Below are 22,210 nucleotides of genomic sequence, written 5' to 3'. Positions count from 1 at the left end.
AGTGCTCTCTAAAGTACTAAAACCATGAAATACAGCACTTCCTGGCATGCCATTTACTCGCTTCGAAAGTTTCAGAAAAAGAAGCCGTCGTCCATTTCAAATACTCACAGCTTTCTTTCCAAGTTCTGTTTTAGACAATGTAAGAGCTCCTGCAAGATAACATCCTGGTCCTGCTCCTTTAGGTATTCTATTCAAAGAAAGAAAGTTCAATGTTAAAACCAGGTTCATTAACGTTCCATGGGGACTACAATAAAGAACCCAAACAGTGAAAGAGCAACACAAGAGGAATTACCAAGCCTAAACAGGTAGACACTATCAAAGTATCATTTTAGTTAGGTGCAGAGGCAGCTGGTTAGATGTAGATGAGAAAAACAGGACTTCAGTAACTTACTTGTCATCAGGAAGAGATGTAACAAAGAATGGCTGACTGTGTTTTGGTGGTAATGTCAAACTGTTGGATTTCTTCTTCCCTAAGAGAGCAAGGCTATGGTTTTCATAAATATCTAAGCTCAAGGTACTAGACAACCTGTGAGAAACAATAAATGGAAGGTCTTTGATGCGATCCAGCTCACTGTTCTGTTCGTGACGAATTTGTAACCGAATAGTGTAATCTCCTTTTTCCAGTTTCACAGAATACTGAAAGAAAGAAGTTCTCATAAATGTCAAGATTAAATAATTTACCATTCACAAAGAAACCCAGAAATAAGACTGTCATGTTCTTCTTGATCCATATAGCTCTAGCCATTTAAAATATGCTAGATTGCTTAGTTTTGGAGTCTCCTGAAAACAGAGTGTTTTCAAGACTTGATAGCAGCCAAAACATATTTTGGATTGACTGAAAAAAAATTAAGTTTTCAGACCACACAATAGACTGACATAATTTGTTCCTATTCTAACACTGTATTAACTGCTCAAATAATAACCAGAATTCTTGCTAAACTTTCAGTTCAAAACCTCTAGCAGGTTTGCCTTGATACACTTTCAGTGTCCTATGTGACTTGGGTGCTCTGTGGTTTAGATCACAGGATATCTTCTACTGTCTCAAACACTGTACCAGCTTTCACGCTGAGGGACCCAGTACTCCTGTGAGACTTAAGGTTGCAGTTTAAAGAGCTGACAGACTCTTTGCTCTGAGCTTTTTATATATTCAGTTAGGAATATGCAGATAGGAATATGCAGATAACATCATCTCCATTTATTTTAAAAAAAAAACGTCCCCGCAAAAAAAAAAACCCAAAAACCCTAGACTCTCAAATTCTTAGTTTTGAAAACATTCTTTCATTTCTGTCAACCTAAAAGGGCACCATGTGGATGTTTTGAGCAGTAGCATGTTAAGTTTCCTTTCTGCTGCTGCTGCTATAATAGAAAAGGCAGCCCTAAGCAGAAAGGGACAATAATTAAGCACTACCCTGCTCACAGAATCTCCCTCTCCTGGTTTAGGGAGTCATGCTTCCTGTTGGTATTTCTTCCTGGATTAAATAATTTTGAATTGCTTTAGAATTGTTCTGTGATGCACAACACCAGGGATTTACAGCATGGTGGTCCACCAGGTGTAAGTAACAGACTACTTTGGTGATTTTTAGATTTTATAGCATCTTAAAAATGCAGGTTAAGGAATAGAGGTTTAAATAATGCAATTTCTGAAATTTATTTATAAGACTCAAAAGACATGCTTTAAAGTTGATCTTTTGTACACTTCCAGAATGATCGATCTAGCAAAATAAATATTACATTGATGAAGTTCAACTGTGATTTTGGATTGGTAAAAAATAGTTTCAAGACCAAAAACTATGGAAAATGTTTCTCTTACACTTTTTTTTTTTCCCTTTATCCCCCCACTCCTCCCCATGATCCAGGTCTGTTCCAGCAGAAAGATTCCCACAGAGGATGCAGTATCTGCAAGTCTTGTGCAAAAACCTCCCTTTGAAAGACAGCAACAGGAAGTAAACCAAGCTATAGCATTTAAAAGGCTGTTTGAAGACATCAACAGCACAGAAGACAGCCTTCGTGGATACAGAAGCCACTGATCTATCAGCAGACAAGTCAGACTACAGAAAAAATAATGGATCCTTTCCACCTTAAATAGAAAAGTTCAAGGTATCATCTTTGTAAAAAACCCAAACATAAAGACAACAAGAACTTGAATTCACTTCTTGAGAAGCACCAGTCAAAATCACAAGAAATCACGAGTTAACAGCTTTTTGTAGAAATAAAACACACATAACTCTTTCTGCTTCCTTGGAAGAGGAAAAAGAAATTGTCATGTTCCATTTCATGGAAAAAACCTCTTGTTACTTTTTTCATATAAATATATCACCACTGAACCTGTCTTCTTGTGAAGATATAAGACCATTATACCTATGCATCAGGAAATATTAGGAGCTAACAGCAAGCTGGGGAGGTGAAAAAGAATGAAAATTTTCACACTGTGCAGAAAACAGATGGTAAATAAATACATTACTCTGTACCTGGTGTGGATAGGCATCTCCTGAACCCATTTGTCTTTTGTTCTGGTCAAAAATAATCCACAGTTGACTATCAAATTCAGATTCATACAACAATTCACAAAGAAGCGGACAGCTTGGAGTTACTTCTCCACTCTTAGGCTATTAAAAGAAAGGTCAAAACATTTAATCACTATTGAGTAAAACAAGTACAATCCTTACATGCATATTCAAAAGGATACCTGAACCAAAGCCCATTTCAAGCAACAGTAGCTCCTAAAGAGAACCAAATCAGAATTTTGACTGTAGAGTCTAGAGTGTGAATCTAGACCTCGTTTCTGACAGAAAGCTAGTTAAAGTTAAAACCTGGTTTTAGAAAACATGCTGTATTTATTAACGACTTTTAAAAAAAAAAAACATCCATAACCTTTACCTGATGGAAGTTATAGGTCAAAATCATCTCATACAGTTGACGATTATTTGGTAAAATATCTCTGGAGCCCAAAGGTTTTATTTTTGCACTCACTGGTCTGCAGTTAAACAACAAAAAACAACAGAAGGTATTCTTAGGAAACACGTACCCTCTATCAAAATTTCTCTTGCTTAAGCAGAAGCATATTCTGAATTCAGCACATGCAGTAACATCTCTTAAAATATTGTAACTACCCAGGCAGCATAAATTCCTCAGTTAAAATGAATGTCAGTTCAAAAACAAGGTTTAGTGACATTACAGACACCGCCAAAGAAAGCAACCAACAGAACTTAGCACGCATCTCTAAATGCACAAAATTAAAGGTCATTAAAAAAAAAGAAAAGGGAAAACCAACAGACTTCAGGATTAGGAAAAAAAAAAAAAAGGTTACTTTATATCTCTAGTAATCTGCAATCAGCACTTTTATTCATAGATTGAAAAATTAATGGCACAGTAATTACAGGACAGAATAAATAGTTGATAATTGTTTGTTATAGAAGGTTATATCAGAAGAGAATCTCTAAGAGGTCTTACAGAAATCAGAGTAGTAGCACTGAAGAATGTTAACTCAGATACAGTTAGGACAAGCTATTGTTCAGAGGAGCACAAACACTTCAGACCTTAAGCATCAAAGAATATAGGCTAAATAATAATGATATAGGAAAATAAGAGCTTCGGAAATAAAGAACAGCAGAATGATGGTAGCCTGGCATCATTTAAGTTTACATTTCATTCATTCATTCTGACAACCTTCAATTACATGATCAAAATTTTTCTGTAAGATTCTGTCAGCTTTTCATTGCCAAGAGCACAGACTAGTCACCCAGTATATATATCTGTGCTGGGTCAGAATACAGGTCCATTTAACTCAGGTTTCCCAGTGTGGCAGACACCAGATAGACAGCTGACAGAAGACTTAAGAACCAAGTAATACCACACATGATACATCTCTCTAATACTCACCCTGCCTCCAAGCATTTGAAACTCAAGAGACCGAATAAGAAGCCATTCAGTACTTTTTTCCTCTGTGTTATGACTCGTTACTTCATTCAAGAGACACTATTCATGCCTTAATTTAAATACATAAATATTTCTCATTAGTTTACCTAACTGCAGTTAGTTTACTGTCAGATGAGTGCCTCAAATATTACAAGGAGATAAGAGCATCTCCATTTTACAAACCAAGAATGAGGCAAAGATATGTTAGAGGATTGTTTTATTTCCTCACTTAAGGCATATCAAATCGGGTATTTCTGAATCTAACATTAGGTGGCATGTTCATTAAACAATAAACTCCTAGCAACCTCAATTCCAGTTACAAGTATCCAAAAGCCCCAGACAGAGCCCAAGGTCTCCACTGAGAGGCCCAAATAATGGAAAACTTTGGATTAGTGACTACTGTGAAATTGTCTGGCCCAAGTCTTAAAAGTACTGCTTAAACTGTACGGCATTTCTTTTTCCTCCTGAAGTAATCAAGTTCCATAATCGCTGCACTGGTTAGGAATTTTCCAACAAAGCTTTTCCTCCAAATCAGCATGTGTCAAACTGACAACAAGATAAATACAACTCTCCTCACAAAATTCTGCACCGGATCCTACAAAAACACTTCTAACCAAGCAAGAGAGAGAAGACAGTCTTCCCAGGTCAAAATTGGGCAGGATCTGAAGCAGCTGCTTAAAAAAAACCAAAACAACAAACAGTAGCACCAAATAACTTTACAGTTTGTTTCTTTAGATATTAAAGTGCCTTTTACCTCTAAGTGTCTCCTTTGGAAACAATGGAATATTTTTGTAATTTTTTTTTTTTTTTAAATTATCTTAAGGAAAATTATTTGTATGGAAAGTGTCACCATAATTCTCAAATTCTGTCAAAGTTAAAAGGAACCAAAAAAGAGAATGCTGAGAAATTTTATTAATTGATGCTTCCAAACCTACTTAAAATTTGACAAGAATAAATTTCACTGTTAATATGTTAGTTTTAACTACACACAAATAGTTTTCCCACTTTCCCAATACAGTTCCCCAGAAACTCTACCTGAGTGTTTGAACCCAGCTTTTCAGATTTATGCATGGAGCAATATCTTCATACTTCAACAGAGACTGAACATCAAATCGTACGATGCCTTCTGAAGCATGCTAAAGAAAGAGTATATAACGATTATGCTTCTGTGCACTTAAAATGTCAGATGTGGACCATCTGACATGTCCCTCAAAAATACAACTCAAGCTGTATTTATCTATACTATAAGAAGTAATATTGCTGAGTTTGAAAATGTCACAAGCTTAATCTATTTCACAATAGCCGATATACTAGAACTTGCAAAACTTTAGCAGTTGGAGCTAAAGTCTTATTTATTTTTTTTTCCCCTTAATAATTTAAGTACTTTGCACAGAACTGTACAAGCCATGCTTTGGGCAGGGCTGGGTTTTGTTTGTGCATTTGTGACAGTTTCCTTTGAATATGTAATTCAATAAATACAAGTATTATTCATCTAGAATCTTAAAACAAGTATTTTATGGTACTTCTGCTTAAGATTATTATTATAGAATAGTTTAACTTTGCAAAAAAGAAACAGTATTACATACACAGGCTAGTGATGGGCAAAATCATTTCAAAACTTTTTTTCTAGGAGTATCCCATGACAAAGCCACCAGTGTATCAGCACTATTAAAATTTATTTTATGAAGGTTACAGGTGCTCGAGAAGGAAGGGCAAAACTGTTTGTATTCTCTCATTTTTAATTCTCCACTATTCAGTTGATGTAATCCTGCTGGGGTGGGGGGAGCTGCTGTGCACAGCACCAACACCAGCTCTTTCTTTTCCTCTTCTACTGGTTCAAGACCTGGTAGCTTAGCACAATGCACCCACTCTTTTTTCCCCAGTTTATTCAGCTCTTAGAGCCTGAATACATCCAAATTCACCCGTGGGACAGCTATAATTTGCTCTGGCCCTTAGCTGAAAAAAAGGGAGGAGCCAGGATAAGTTAGCATGGTACTGCTTCATGTAGGTATTGCCATCTCAGCTCTCAAAGAGAGCCCTCTCCTGAGGGAGGCAAAGCCAAGCCAGGTTGCACAGGACAGCAAAGAACACTGGAACAAGACAATATTATGATACTAATGTTTTTAGCAATGTTTTTTTCAATCCTTTAATATCAGAGAGCCTTAGGAATCATGACAGTGCCCATCCACTGTGCATTCAATTGCCCTGAACGATGAATCTCAAGCCAATTGGCACATCTCAATAAAACACTGAACAGAAAATAAATTTTATTGACATTTAATGACACTTTATTCTGAAAATGGTATTCAGAGTATTGTCTTCTAGCAATGGTAGTCTAGAAATTCAAGTTCAAGAACTGTGGTCCCAGCAAAGTTTATTCACACAAACACTTGCTAGTGTAAGTACAGTTACAATTACAGTCTTTTAGTATGTCCTTTCTATCGGTGTTGGGTTTGGGTTTTTTGTTTGGGGTTTTTTTTTTTCTCCTTTCTATTTTTTTCCCATGCTGATTTATAATGAAAAGGCATAGAAAAAATAATAAATAATGGTAATGGGCATTTCTGTGGGACTGAACTTCTATTTACCTATTTTTAAGGGAAAACATTAACATCTCATGTATAAAGATACTTTTAGTCTTTCTAAATAAAGGCAAGAATGAAGAAAAGCTTTTTTTACTCTGAGATACCATAAGACTTCAAAATAGTTCAAAATAAACACTCTGGAACACTTACCATGTTTAGCTGAGGAGTAGCACAAAGTACACCATGGAAAGAAATTGTGTAATTAATGCTAACATCGCTAAGGCTTGCCCACCACCGAGCAACACAAAATTCAATGGTTTTTCCAGCCTGGGTAACAAAAGCACAAAGTTAGACTCAAGCTCCCATACTCCCCTTCTCTTCATCCCAGCCTCCCTCATCCCAAGCCAAAAAAATTGGAGTAAAGCTCAAAAAAGACCCTGTTATGTCCAGTTCACTCCAATTGTACAGGTTTGTACAGTACTAAGTGGTCCAGAAAACACAAGACAGCTCCAACAAAATAGGATGACTGATGACCTCATTAGAACAAAGAATGCCAGGGGTATACCCTACAGAGGAAGGTACAGCTTTTAAATGTTATGTCTTCCTTTCCTATCCTTCAAACTAGGCAGACAGGTTAGTTCATAGATGAGTTTAATACATGTGCCCTAGAAAAAGTGTAGCAGAAAAAAGAGATCCCTCTCTGCCTAAATAAGATGGCATGAAGCTTGGGAGGTTTGGGGTTTTTTATTGTTGTTTGGTTGGGGTTTTGTTGTTGTTGTTTGGTTTTGGTTTTTAACTAACATGATAAAATTCACAATGTGTCAGTGGGACAAACTTAGCTTAGGGTCTCCCACCTGACATTTTCACAGAGGATAAGGGACTGAATAGCACAGAAATCATAACCACTCTTAGGCTTTAGAGCTATACAACTAAATTAAGCAAGGCAGGGGACAAACTTGAGAAGTGGACCCTGTCATCCACATCCCTGAACTGTTAGCTCACTCCCTGGTTCTGTTTTGGACTCTTGAGCTGGCATTATTCAAGCTAAGCCTGCTGTATCTAAGCAGTATGAATGTAAGCCAGACAGTTATCACCTGGCTTCAACATCAAGGAGATATCCCAGATTACCACATTAAGCACTAAAGGCAAAATATGCTGAACTACATCTATGCAACAAATCATAGCCCCTATTTGAAAGGGAAACAAACTGGTTTGTATAAACAAGTACCAACAAATTGAAGAGATGAACACATTCTAAGGGCATTACCAAATAATTAAGAAACACTAGTAAGCTATTAGTGATCTTTTCAAAACTGAAAACCAGATGCATTCACTACTGTAACAAACGTATGTTTTCTTGGGTTTGGGGTTTTTCTTTGGAAAAAAAATCCAGGATGAGTTATGTTATACTGCACTGATATATTACTTTCTCTCTCTCCCCCCACGCCACCCTAAGGTAACTTACTAAGACAGGAAATGCTTCAGTCACTGATCCTTTTTCTGGTAAGGATGAAAATTTGTAGAACTCATGACTTCTATATGCTTTTTGTTTCACTAGCTGAACGGCATGAAGCACAAACTTGGCAGTCACATCAGCTGAACATGAACATACTGTCACTTCTAGATTAAAGAAAAAAAATTAAGTTTAGTTTCAAGAGCCAAGAATTTTAGAAGGAAAGCAGAGATTCACCAGAAAAACACTATTTTCACAAGTAATTTGTAATTTAAGAAGTTATGCAGTACCCCAAGTGGCTCTATATGTGAATAATGTTTATGTATCAGTTATTTACAAAGACACTGTCAGATTAAGCAAAACTAGCTAAATTCAGAGATCAGTTAAGAGAAACATGACTCAACTAAATAGTGAAAACTAATCAGTTAGCACAGATGTACAATCCGTACAGGACAGATTGCTGCTGAATTCCAAATTAAGAGTCTTATCACTAACTTCAGTCTAAACGAAAGATTCTTGAAAGGATTATTATTTAGTAACCTTACACAGGAAGACGAGGAAAAAAAAAAACACTTTTTTTCCTCCTTGCAGAATTATGAGCTACTCGCCCATTATGAAAATCACATTTTCTTCAGTTAAGACATCTTTCAACACTACATCCATACACCAAAAAAAAAAACTTTTTTTCCTCCTTGCAGAATTATGAGCTACTCGCCCATTATGGAAATCACATTTTCTTCAACACTACATCCATACACCTTAAAAACTAGGCAAACCTCAGACAGTGACACTTTTCCATAAACATGGGGTATTCCTCTAGGCAATCACTTCAGATTGTATTTGCTCGTTTCTAGAAGACTGAGAATCAGGATTCTACTATACCAGAAACCATGAGATAACTCAAAATCACTCCTCTAAGAGCTTAAAATCAAATAAATATTTTACATATTCATGGCTCAAATCCTTCAGTTCTTATTCAGGCAGAACTCAAAATGATTTCAAAACAACTTTGTCAAGTCTGACAGATGTGATTTTTTTATTTAATTAATGTGGTAATTTTCCTTACCAGCCCATGTAGCTCCCTGTGGAACATCAATGAAGTGCCTTCGGATTTGACCAGGTTTAAAATGAACATCTGTGTATGTCAGGTCATAGCTTGATGATTCATCTACTCTGTATGTCAAAAAGAAAACACAAACAGTAATCAAACAAGCTGTGAAGCCCTTTTTTCTTTTTTTTTTTTTAAAGTATTTTTACATGCAAAAATACTCTCAAAAAAAGTGTACAATGAGGATATTTAGTCCTCAGCACCAATTACTTTAATCCCTACTAGTACCAAGTCAGACAGCACAATGTATCTAAAAGATTTAAAACATCAGCTCAAACACATTACGTAGACACCCTCCCCACTTCCCCGAAGTTACTGAGCTTAAACATAAGTATCAAAGAACCCTAGTTTTCAGTGGATCTGCTTTTCCTGGATGAGTGACTTTCCACTAGAGTGAGCTAAGGTATGTAAGAAGTAATATTTCTATGAATGAGTTAGAGAAAAGTTACATTTTTTTTTTCTCAGGGCAGATCGTCCACTGAGTAGGTTTAATAAGATACTCTCCTTCCCTATCAACATCACTGAAGTCATATGTTTAAATCAATGATGGGCACAATACTAACTCTCTAAATTCACTGTATCAAAGTCATGATGGAAGCTTACCCCAATATTCACCTGCCAAATAATGTCCCCCTGCCTTTATGTACTTTAATCCACCAGTCAGAAATGGAAAAACAAACTCCAGTTGACCCAGATCTATGAGTATATTGATTGATACTTTGGTCCACAAGCCAGAAGTCATCTGTATTCTGATGGACCAGGAAGCTGCTGTCACTGTGGCTAAGCCCACCAGAACACACCGCCTTCTGGCTACCAGGACCAAAACTACAAAAAAGCCACTGCTATGTAAGTCTGCTGCAGAATCTTTTCAGATCTCTGCTCCTTTACCAATGTCAGTAGTAAGTTCAAGACTCCTAGAGAAAGAAGGTGGTGAAATAAATGACAAGTAAGCGGGTACAGAAAACTAAACTAAACTTTAAAAATGCAGATAAAGCCTGGGTTTACTGACCTTGTTGGTATAACAACGGTTACGGGAACTCTGAACAGAGGGCCTGCATTAGGCATTGCTGTATCATATCCACACACCTAACAAAATAAAATACAGCCACTTAATCTTTGGTCAAAATGAAATTATAGATGACAACATAAACTTAAACTAGTTGCAGAGTATTTTGAATCTTTGTAGTTATCACTGAGAAAAAGAGATCTTCATTTGACCACTGTCACCCTAGAAATAATAAAACAGCAACGTTCACCAAGAAAAAAAAAATACTAGTTTTCACACTTATAGTCATTCCAGTCTTTCCCCAGTTTTCAAGCTTTCAACCCACATTTGATAGTCCCTATATCAAAAGCTCAACCTAGTTTCAGCTCAGGATTTGTCCCGAACAGCCTTATTATTTTATTTCAGCTATTTTTGTCGCTGCATTAAAAGTATTTCAATCCTTGTTTCCCAGGATTGTGCTTGATAAAATACAGTTCGATTTACCATGTCTTTCATGGCCAAGCTTTAAATACTATCTCTGAAAATTTGTTCCATCATCACTTTGCTAAAATGTTCTCAGTGGTACCATAGAAGACTTGCAACTCTAAGCATCTTAAGCAAGTTACTTCTAAAAAGCAAATTGATATAGTTTTCGTTATGATCAACTACAATGCAATGGAAACATTTCAATGTTAATTTGGTAAGGTTTGGGATGAGAATGGAGAGGGCTGAAAAATATTTTTTGTTGGTGGGTTTCTTTTGCAGGAGCGAAAGAGGATGGTTGGGAGAGAAAATGAGAAATTTAATGGCTTTCATATTAAATTTGTCCAAATTTGAATGTAGCTGCTCAAAGTCAGCAAAATGCTTCTGCTGTACACAGCCATTACCACACATTTTTCTCCTTCATCTTCCAACATCGGATGAGGTAGAGGTGAGGAAACAAGAAAATAGGTTGCATCACTGTACCCAAGCAACTCCTCAAGGTAAAGCAAAATCTTGGGTCCATATAAGACTACATGGCAACACCACAAAAGCTAGGCCAGTCCTTAAGCCACCACAGAAAGAGAGAAATATTTAATATTTTAATAAAAACACAAATCTCTATCCTTAGTAATAATCCAGGACTGAGCCAGATAGTCAAAGGTGTAAACATATCCAGAGAAAAAAACCTTAATGAATGGTTATTTATTTGGTTTATATTTTCTACACACTTTTATTTTTTAAACACAGATACTCAAAGTCCCATTGGTATGTGCTATACATATAACATTGCACAGCATAACTATTGCTGAACCCTGGATTCAGGCTGTAGAGTGAAATGGAGTGTGACAGTATTTTCTGGTCTGTACAGCACACAGCTTTTATCTCCTTAAAAATTACTGCTATAAAAAGTTGATTGAGACCACATGAAAAGGAAAGGGCACACAACCTTGCTTAGAACACCAATACTTCAATACCTCTGTATAATGTAGTCCTTCTCTCAGGCCACGTGGATCCACACGAATATTTATGTGTCGACACTGGTTCATGAGCTCTAAATGACTAGGACACTGGACCCATGGTGCATTTGAAGTTAAAGCTAAATGAAGCTGGAGAGAGATTCTTTCAGTGTTTTCTGTCAAGAAACAAATTTAAAAAACAGTTCAATTACAAAAATACGTGCTCATATTCTACTATAACACAGTATTTGCCATTAAAATGTACACATCAATAAAATGTAACAGGAACCAATTCCTTAGGGCCCCTGGATGTCAGATTCTCCACAAAGGACAGTGTTCTATATTCTTTGTTTTAACTTGAGAAAAATAGAATAGCAGCAGTGTACAGTAAAATAAAGGTTGTACCCAACTTTGAAATTTCCCCTCCTCAAAGCTGACAAAGTCAAAGGTAGGCTAGTAAGCAATGCTACAGTTACCCACAACATAGTCTGGAAGCAGGTATAAACTTCTTTGTATAGATACAAAGTCTTGCCTAATGCAGAGAAATACAATAAAAAGCAGTTACACTGATTCTGAAGGTTATGCTAATTACCAAATTACATTATAAAGCAACCTAAGCGAGAAGTAAAGTCTATTAAAAAATTACTATGATAATCTAGTCTGACTTTGCAAACAGTCAATTTAGCCAATTTCGCAAATTAGCTTCCATGTCAAAAAAGCTATGGGTTAAATCACAGCTTCCAGAAAAGCATCCAACCCTAGCTGAAATGTTTTAGTGATTAAAAACCAGCTTTCTCCTGCTCTAAAGATTAATGACACTTTGAAAAAAAATTTCCACCTTTCCTAGTCCTAATTAACCTTAGCTTAATTTTCAGATATTTCATTACATCTTCGTTAAGTAAAGAGCACTCTATGATTAGATGTAATTCTCTCACAGGCACATGAGAAGCAATAAAAGCTCAAAGAGAACTTCAACAGACAGACTGAGCGGATCAGCCTCCCTTAACCTCTTACTACTACTACTACTTCGAGTTTCTCAAACTCAGTCTTGTTGAAGACACCAGATGCAGCACAGAAATAACAATTGGACAGGTACTAGGGAAACAACATCATGCCACAAGCCAGTCATCCATTACAAATGTCTATGTTTTCAAATTGTTTGCTTCCTGCAGAAGAGTCTATCGTATGATTATTTTATTTCTCCGTGTCATATGGTAAATTTAAAAAGCACCGATTGCAATGTAACCTGTCAAACAACTAAGTTACTCTCAGTCAGTAAACTGTCCTGATTCATACCCTTTATTCCCCTAAATAAACTCACCCCTTTGTCACATGCCAACCTTCTTGGGGATCACTGGTTTTAGGAAAGGAATTAATGTCAGTAACAAGCTCTCACATGAACCATTTTTTGAATACAGTGTAATTCAGTCTCTCAGTGAATTCCAATTTCTATTTAATAAAGTAAAGCAGGGCAAAACAGTTTACGGAGAAAAGATGTCAAACCTTATTTTGATTTACAAAAGTAACTTTTATCCTGTTAGTAACTAACTAAAACCTGTATTAATTCCTGTATTGCCTTTAGATATATTTGTGTTTATCCATTACTAGATACTGAATGTAAGTCTAGTTTGTTAAACAACCAAGGTTGTGGAAACCTAGATAAAGTCCAAATCTAGGATTTATAGTCTTTAAGTAACTGAGAAACTAATTTCTGGGTAAGTTCTTTCATCTTTACTGAACAGTAATCATTCTTTGTCAAGAGTTATCTACAACAAAACCCCTGAAGTCCTACAATTTCATGAAACATTAGGGATATTTGATTGTTTTTCTGTATTCTTCCCTGGCCCCACAACTTCGCTTTAAATTTCTTCAGAACAAAGAGAGATCCCTTTTTTCAGTGAGAGGAAGCATGAAGCAACAGACTCCCCCAAGACATGGAAGTGCTGCAGTTGTAAGTCTGAGGTTAGAATGGAAAAGCTGTTTAGCTGCATGCCTTCATTTACCATGAAATTTAGAGTTGCACTTACTCCTTCTACAGCATAGATTCCTATCACTCCTCATTATCACAGCTTTTTTGTTCAAAGATTACACATTATTCCCCACCGCCCCGCATACAAAAGCTCTTTCCTACCTGTATTCTCGGGAAAGACAGGTTCTATGCCAACCCCATGATCAGAAGGTGCAGCTATCTGGGCAGGATCTCTGAGGTAGATTCCACGGTTGCTGCCGACAGTAACCGTAAAGCCTATGTTACTTGTGAATGATGAATTCTGAATGAGGTAGTCATAGGCTTTATCAACCTGTCAGAAAGAACACATTCTAAATTAATAAATTTCAACTTAACAGTAATTTGTGCATACTGTCTTCAATATGAAGTATTCAGCAAGCACAGCAACAAACAGTGAAGTAACTCACGTGCTACCTGAACCACACTGATTGCACCTTACACGATACTCAGTAAAGAAAATGAGGCAACATTTTCAGTCTGCAACAGCCACACAGAGCACAGAAAGTCAAGAACATTAAAAAAAAAAAAGACAAATCTCCTTTGCTATAAATCCATCAAAAGACGCACAACAGAAGTTTTCAGAGATGACTTCAAAGACAAAGAGGACTTCAAAGCCCAGACCTACTGTACTAAATTAGGTGCCTTTCTCATATGTGGAGCAACAGTAGTTACGCATTTAAACTTTTTATACATACAAGAAGTTGAGCAGTTCAAAAGAGACAAGCAATATGGGATGCCCATGTAAGTTTTATATATTGAGATGAAATAAGAGAATCAGGTCATGAAATCCAGCCCTGGATGTAAGTAAATGAGCTGTCACAGTAAACTCACGTGACAAGTTCACCTTTTTGTTTTAAAAAGACACCCTTCTATCTCGCTTTCTATTCTACTGACTCCAAAAATCTTACAATCTCTCCTACTTCACAGTGAGCTACCTTCACCAGCGGAGATTAGGGCACTCTCCTTTGCGACAAGTGGACGTACAACAGCCTCGGTCTCCCAGATCAGAGTTTTAAAATATGTGGCTAACACATGCTTTAATCACTACTAAATCATAACATATGACTGGTGCATTTCATTTTTCTGTGGCAATGTTTTTTAATTGATATGGCTACCACCATTGTTGCCTTCTGTATCAAACTCAGTGTTACAGATGTGCTTAGCAGACATTACCTACTAGGTTCTAGCATCTCCCAAACGTGAGTTTAGGGCTACACATTTAATATCTAACATCTTTAAGCATGAGAGCAAAATCTCAGTACCTCTATTTGGCTAGGATGGGAGTGACTGTAGGCAAAAAATGACAGCAGCTCCAAGAACGTGAGCTTACGCATAGGGAGACTGTCATTCACTATGCCTTCATCATACAAAAGATCACATCACAGATTTCCAAGCTACTTAGAAGTCCACAGGATACAATGAACACTCAGGCTTTTCAGTGCAGGCCCAGAGCAAAGTCATTGCACAACTGCAGCTGTACTGCTTTATGAACCAGTGTGGTTATCTCTGTATTTTCACTGCTCAGAACTTACAGTTCAAGCTTTTGTCTGCACAGAACAAGTTCAGCTCTCTCTGACAATAGCATAAAAACATTTTTGGACATTGGGACAGAATTTAGGCATCCAAATCCACATGTGGGTGATAAAAACCCACATCCCACTTTTATGTCCACATACCTTTTTGATCAGTCTAAGAATGTGTCTAGTTAGCACATTTATTCTACAGTAACTGCATGCTAAAACTGAAAGAACTGTCTCATTCCTCCTCCCCTCCCACTACATTCCCTTGTTCTCCCTCAATCAGATCTGAGAGTCAAGTAGCATAGGAGCAAACTGAGTGAGCTCATCTAGAAAGCTGCTCTTTTTTTGTGGGTTAGTTTTCCACTGGCAGTTATTTATATTATGTTGTATTTTTTGCTAGCAAGTACCTGAATAATACCATGTCCTTGTGCAAATACTTCTATGTTTTCAGCTTTCACTGCAGTATTTTCTAAAGCTCTTCTGACAGAATGAACAGTGTAATGAATATCATTAGCTTTGAGTCCTGAAATTAAAAATAAGGGTATTATTGGATACAACAAAAAATTTGAAAGTTACAGCTTTTTTTTTTTTTTAAGAGGAAAAAGTATCTAATCTCTTTTACACTATGTATCTATATTTAACATCATAGCACATTACCTGACAATACTAATGCAATGCCTCCACATGCATTGGGAGAAGACATGGATGTGCCATTCATGAGTTGTGTTCCTCGCAGAGTCCAGTTTGGAACTGAAGCAATAGCACCTCCTGGGGCACTGATACTTACTCCAAGGGCTCCATCAGTGCTAGTGTTAAAACAGAACGGTTGAAAAACAAACATTTTTTCCTGCACACTTTGTCTTGAAGTTATCCGTGCACTTAAAAAAATCGTTTTAGCTTTAGGGAACATTCACAAGTATATTACTTCACTAAATCCATTAACCCATTAAACTCAAGAAAAAGCATGCCACTAAGCAGCAATTTAAAATGTCACATTAATCATCAGCTATGCCTGTTTTACAGTGAGTTTTTTAAACTTTCACTCCTTCAATACTCTTCACCAGCCTTCATTTTAGCCAGCAGAATATCTTCTAGGATTTGAATTAGAAAATGCATGCAAACAAACCTATTAAACACTTCAATACATAAATTAGTATTCTACATAGCCTATTTAACAGCTATTTTTAAATAAAAACAGTAAAAGGGAGTGGAAAACTAGAAAAGATCCAAAATCCCGATCTCTAATTTTGCATGTTGCCACTTCACTACCAGGTCAAATTCTGAATTACGATACAGAACCTGAGACAAACAGAGCAAGGGGAGAAGACAAAAAAAGGAACGCCGAGAGGTGGATCAGGATCAGCTGGGCCTAAGCCACCTTTCTTTCTTGCCCGAGCATATTTAAGAATGGAGCGAGTACAGTTAAAGCAGCATCTAGTTTTCAACTGTATGGGCCAGATACGCTCCACCTTCCTTGCTCTGGATAGACAAAAATTGCACCACTTGAATAAGGACAGCACTGTGCCTGAGCTATTAAGGTCTGTGGAGAGGCAGGGTATTTTAGGGTATTTGTATCCTACGCTAACAGCTTCATATGTCTAAAATCTGTCTCAAATCAGAGTACTCTCATTATGATACTGTAACATAATGTTTGGACATATTTTATGACAGCCCTATATAAACAACAGGTTCTGCATCATAACACTTCTGGCCAAGCAGTGCACGGCATATCTGCCTGAAAGCCTGTAGTGTTTACTTGGACAGACTGATCCCCTACCCCAAGCCTGCTCTAGCAAAGCTTTAGGAACTCTCCAGTCACCTGCGTGTTGCACCCTACACAAGGGCAATCCTTCTTTGGCCAGACTTGGGCCTTTCAGCTGACAGATGCTCATTCTGACTATTTTACAATGCAAAGTGACAAAGCACACAAAAGGTAGTTTTTATATATACGTGTGTGTATGTATATCAACATCAGTTACAACTCTTTCTCCCTTCTCATCTGAAGGCAGAGACCACATTTCTCTTCTCCCTACATGAAACATGACATTTCTACATAATAAGGTTCTTGGAACAATATACTTGCTTGTAAATATACAAACACCATGACAGCTAACTTTGAAGACCACTGCTAATAGGGAAGCATTTGCTATGTAACCAGCAAATAAACCAAGGACCAACCTCAAGCTTTTTTATTTTTTCCTTCACTCAATACTATTGTAGGCTAAACTACAAAAGACAGTATACAGTAACTCCACGACTCACAAGAACAATTCCAAAGTCTAAACACAGGCAAGAACTCAGAAGAGACGCTATTCTTTTTTCTTCTTTTGGCTACCACATTACTATCAAATGCTTTTAAGACATGAAAGTTTTCATTGCTCCTAAATTTTCTTTTATAAATCCTTGAGATAATTTCCCATAACGTGAGGTAGAAAAGCATTTTCTTCTGCCTACTCACACCTCTACTGGACTCAAGCAAAACCCTTGGAGTAAGTTGTGCCATCACAGCAATGTCACTGAAGCTAGAAGTAACACCACTGCAGTAACAGTATTTCTTTTAACCTTCAACACTAACAGAACACCACACTAACTTCACCACACTAACATAATGAAATAAATCCTATGGAAAAAATCCTCTGAAGAAAAAAATTTCAGAAAAAGAACAAATTTCCAAATAACTTTTCAACAACTTTTATTATCTCTGAATAGGTTTGTGCTCATCAAATACACTTTCCTGAAACACACAGGTTGTGCTGAGGCAGTTCAGTGGTCTTCCCCCTCCCCAAGAAGTTCTAGAGCCTGACATACAAAGGCCTTCAAGAACATTTTTTTCCCGTGGGAAAGAAATACTTTTATTCTGGTATTAATGACCAATGTTTAGATTTTGAATTACATAATCTGAACCCCAAAGTAATGAGTTTGTTCTTTTAGCATAACCTACCTAGGCCCTCTGGATGACCAAGTATATTGATTTGCTGGCAGTTTTTCTCTTAAAGAGTATTCAGCAACCATCATGTCAGGTGATACATAGGCACCAACACCTGTAAAAAACATTCAAGCATTTTAGATGTACAATGAATTTTTATTAAAAGCAAAAATAAAGTATTTCTGTGTTTTAAATACATTATGAGAAGAATTTTTGCTTGACATTTTTAAGCACACGTTTTCCATCTCATTAAATCCGGATATTGTTACAAAGCACATGTAAAGCAGCATGCTATGCAGTAACAATGCTAATGGTCATACGGTATAATATTAGAATATTATATAAACTTCAAAGTTTCATTTTTATTCAACTGGAATAGAACGTATTCACCTTCTACATTTCTTTCACAACAGATCACTTTTACGTGTCTCCACTCTCTCCCGCACCCCTTCAGCTGCGTTTACACTGTTACAAACTACACCAACCATTCATCAAAGCCATCTATGTGAATTGGTTCATGTTCACAGGGCTTACAGCTACACCACCTGGAGCAGGTGGCCACATCCACACAGCTCAAACACAGTGACGAGACAGTCATTCATTTCCTGTATATCAGTTCAAAGTGCCCACAGCATGTAAATGACTACATGAAAGCCTGCCAATGCGTTGAACGCGGTATCAAGGATGCACACTGCATCCATGCCGTGTACCTATTCTCAAGAGTACAGTCCATGTGCTTTATGGCACAAGCACTATCAGCATGGTAGAAGACTACCATACCAAGCTGACAAACAGATTTGGCAAGGTCCATGTCCATACTGTCTGTGTGAACCAAGCCATCCTGTCGAATGTATTTTGCTTTACCCTCAAAAACCAAAAAATCCCGTATCTGGTTCACTCCAGATGGAAGACAAGGAGCAAGCTACTTAGCATGCAGAATGAATGATCACCCAGTCTTCAGAGTGATACAAGGAGCAAGCTGAATTGACAGAGTATATGCACTGTAAGAGCAAAGCCAATGCAGACCTGCAAAGAGCTTGTTAGTTCCAGTTCCAACCCCCAGTCGCAGTAACGGAGTACTGCAGATTAACTTTTAGAAAGCAATCAGCATTAATTCTACTAGCTGTCCTGAAAAAGTGTCTCTCCAACTTTCAAGTCTACATGCTAGTCTCCCTGCATGAGAATTCTGAGATTTAACAAGCAACTTGTGTAACACAGTAATGCAGCATCAGAGGATTTATATAAAAAATTAAGACTAGGGAAGTCACCCCTGAATGCTAGACATTTTGCTAAGTCTTATACCTCAATCTTTCACTGAAATATCAAAAAGATACACTAGCCCATCAGAAAAAGCAATTCTTACACCAGTAAAAGACTTGCACAGAAGCGGCACTGCAGCTAAAAGAATTCCTCCTCTAGAAGGACTTGTCTAGGTCACGTCATGGGATTATTTTATACTCAAGTTAAAAAGCTTCGTTTCACTACAAATAGAAATTAGAGTTTTGGATGAAGACAGATGATCTAAAACTGTGGTTCTGACAATTTAGAATGCATTACAAGACTTTCCAGAAGATTAATTAGAATTCAACTTGCTTGTATTTTTTTACAAGTTGCATCTACCAGCAGCTAATGGTCTGAATGAAGTGGTGTACTCAGACAGTTACAGTTAAAAAAATAATCTTGCAATCTTCAAATAGGTCAGACCACAAAGATTTCTTTTGCAAATTTTATACAAAGCCACATCAAATCAAGACCATCCGCCTCCTACCTCTGTTTTCTACACAAGTAAGGTCTTGAATTGTAAGAAGATAACAACCTAAATTTTTATACCTAAGCATACAGCAAGTGCCTCCCTCAGAATTAGTGTTGTAGCCCAGCAGTCTTTGATTTTTTTTTTAAATTTAGTTCAGCAATCAACCGGTGATCTCAAACATGTAACACAAAGCTTGAAAAGACAGAAGCTGAATACTGTCAAAATTTTTTTTCAAAACAAATTATTTACCTATTACACTAGATGTAGTTCCACCAGGACATCCTACTGTAGAAAGGCAAGGGCCATTATTTCCTGCACTTGAAACATAGATTATGTTGTGTTTCCACACTGCTTCGTTAATTACTTCACAAATTCTCCTGATGCAAGAGAAAAAAAATAAGTCATTTAATCAACAATATTGCTTTCTTCCCACAGGGCAAAACTCCCATTTCTAGCAGAATCTCTGTGACCAGTCACAGAACAAGGAATATTATGAAGCCTGCTTCCCACACCTAGCAGAGGCAGTTCCAGTACAGAAGCTGACCACAAAAAATATCTTCTGGCTTTAAAAAGGCGTAACAGTTATGTAGCAACATTAGGTCTTCAAAAAAACCCCACACATCGTGTGGTGTTCCAACTACAAAAATTCTTTATTATTCTAAAATATTCTTTCTATTATAAATCAATAGCCCTTTTGATAGGTTTACTTAACTTTCGAAGATAGTTAAAAATATAAACTGCAACAGTTTAATGTATATTTCTCATTTGGGCCTGGACAATTCATTCTTACTGACAGTTCATTTACACAAAGCTCAACAAGTGTAAATCCACTTCTGTGATATTAAAATACTTTATATTAACCACAGTAGTACTCACCCAGAATTTGGCCAATGTGTTGCCTCTCCATAGCTATAGTTGACAAGATCACATTTGTATTTTATTGCTTCTATCATCTGATAAAGTAAAAATAAAAGCCTAAATACATACTAGTCATAGAATAAGTCACTTAAGGAATGGCAAAAAACATCTGCTTAAACTGATCTGCTACAGATCTAAGAAACAGGGATAAATTTCTTTTGACTCGACAAAAGAAAATAATTTAATTTACTTCAATCAGTTACTTAAGTGGTATTTTCCCAGTGAACAAACAGAATAAAAAAACCACTCCCTGAACAGTCTTATTCTTGCCATGTTCCAAGCTGTAAATTAAGACATTACCCTAAGAGAACACTGCAGACATCATTAGTATTGTCTCAAATGTCTGACCTCAACAAGATAAAATTCTCCTTTCCTGTGCAGTTTGGTTAAATTCCAAAAAGTCACAAAAACATTATTGTACATCTTCATGTTGCTACAGCAAGATATTCTATGGGCCACAAATACAATTTTCTATTTTCAATTCCTTTTCTTGTGCAAAATTTTTCTCCATCAACTCACTATATGGAAAAGGTCTTGGGCCTTTCATCATTAAAAAGGAATTATATTTTTCCTCACTCTCAAGAAACAGTTAAAACAAATTCAGCCACATGGGTAGATACTCGTCTCTATTCTAGATTAATTTAAGTATTTAAGCATTCTATAGTTATCTAAGTAACTATAAAAAAATACACTCACAACACAGAATAAAGAACTTCAAATAAGCATAAAAGTAACTTAGCCCATGTGTCAAGCTAGCCAGACACACTGCAACTCTATCAGTCTGAAGAATCCTGTAAGTGCTCTATGCAACAGAAGACTTCTTTTATATTAAAACGTTAGTCTTAAGATATGTTTTTAAATATATTCTGGTTGGCTTTGGTTGCGTTTTTTTGTTGTTGTTGTTGGAAATATTCTAGAACCATAAAAACACGGCCTATAAGCAAGTAGAGCAGAAAGTGTTCCACAATATTCTACAATTAAGTCACGCTGCTGAGAATAATCATTTACTCAGTGAAATACCCACAGCTCTTATTAGACCAGTGCCAGTTTCCATTGTACTTAGTCTCGTATCGCCAATCTTGATTGCAAGAATCTGAGCTCCAGGAGCCACACCATTTCGTTCTGGTTCTTCTGGAAAGTATCCAGCTGCAATACTAGCCACATGTGTTCCGTGTGCTCCTGAGCAAATGAAAAGTTGTATCACTGTACGTTTAGTGAACTTAATTTATACCAATTTAATAGACTACAGTTCAATTAATTTTCACTTATTGAGCTATAAGTGTATAAATCCAGTTGGCGGCCGGTCACAAGCGGTGTTCCCCAGGGCTCAGTTTTGGGGCCAGTCCTGTTCAATATCTTTATCAACGATCTGGATGAGGGGATCAAGTGCACCAGATGATACCGAGTTGGACAAGAGTGTTGATCTGCTCGAGGGTAGGAAGGCTCTGCAGAGGGACCTGGACAGGCTGGATCGATGGGCTGAGGCCAATTGTATGAGGTTCAACAAGGCCAAGTGCCGGGTCCTGCACTTGGGTCACAACAACCTGTCCTGGTTAAACCACGACACAACCCCATGCAAAGTTACAGGCTTGGGGAAGAGTGGCTGGAAAGCTGCCCAGACAAAAAGGACCTGGGGGTGCTGGCTGACAGCCGGCTGAACATG

The 22,210-nt window shown here is 37.0% G+C and overlaps 1 protein-coding gene across 1 annotated transcript in view; it reads right to left on the bottom strand.

Annotated features, from left to right (window-relative positions):
• The window catches only part of TPP2 (tripeptidyl peptidase II), a 49,617-nt gene that overhangs the window by 21,618 nt on the left and 5,789 nt on the right, over positions 1-22,210 (bottom strand). The window contains exons 7-23 of the mRNA XM_009575243.1: positions 21,572-21,726; positions 20,506-20,582; positions 19,879-20,006; positions 17,892-17,991; positions 15,608-15,756; positions 15,358-15,473; positions 13,554-13,722; positions 11,441-11,598; positions 10,008-10,084; positions 8,957-9,063; positions 7,903-8,057; positions 6,648-6,764; positions 4,951-5,051; positions 2,878-2,974; positions 2,469-2,606; positions 392-636; positions 109-187 (exon numbers count right to left, since the gene is read on the bottom strand). Of these exons, the coding sequence (XP_009573538.1) occupies positions 109-187; positions 392-636; positions 2,469-2,606; positions 2,878-2,974; positions 4,951-5,051; positions 6,648-6,764; positions 7,903-8,057; positions 8,957-9,063; positions 10,008-10,084; positions 11,441-11,598; positions 13,554-13,722; positions 15,358-15,473; positions 15,608-15,756; positions 17,892-17,991; positions 19,879-20,006; positions 20,506-20,582; positions 21,572-21,726 (2,168 nt within the window). The remainder of the gene's footprint in view (positions 1-108; positions 188-391; positions 637-2,468; positions 2,607-2,877; positions 2,975-4,950; positions 5,052-6,647; positions 6,765-7,902; positions 8,058-8,956; positions 9,064-10,007; positions 10,085-11,440; positions 11,599-13,553; positions 13,723-15,357; positions 15,474-15,607; positions 15,757-17,891; positions 17,992-19,878; positions 20,007-20,505; positions 20,583-21,571; positions 21,727-22,210) is intronic.

Source organism: Fulmarus glacialis, unplaced genomic scaffold, assembly GCF_000690835.1.
Source record: "Fulmarus glacialis isolate BGI_N327 unplaced genomic scaffold, ASM69083v1 scaffold14123, whole genome shotgun sequence".
Lineage (NCBI taxonomy): Eukaryota > Metazoa > Chordata > Aves > Procellariiformes > Procellariidae > Fulmarus > Fulmarus glacialis.
Note: the sequence above shows the minus strand (reverse complement) of the source record. Positions and strands in the feature narration are given on the sequence as shown.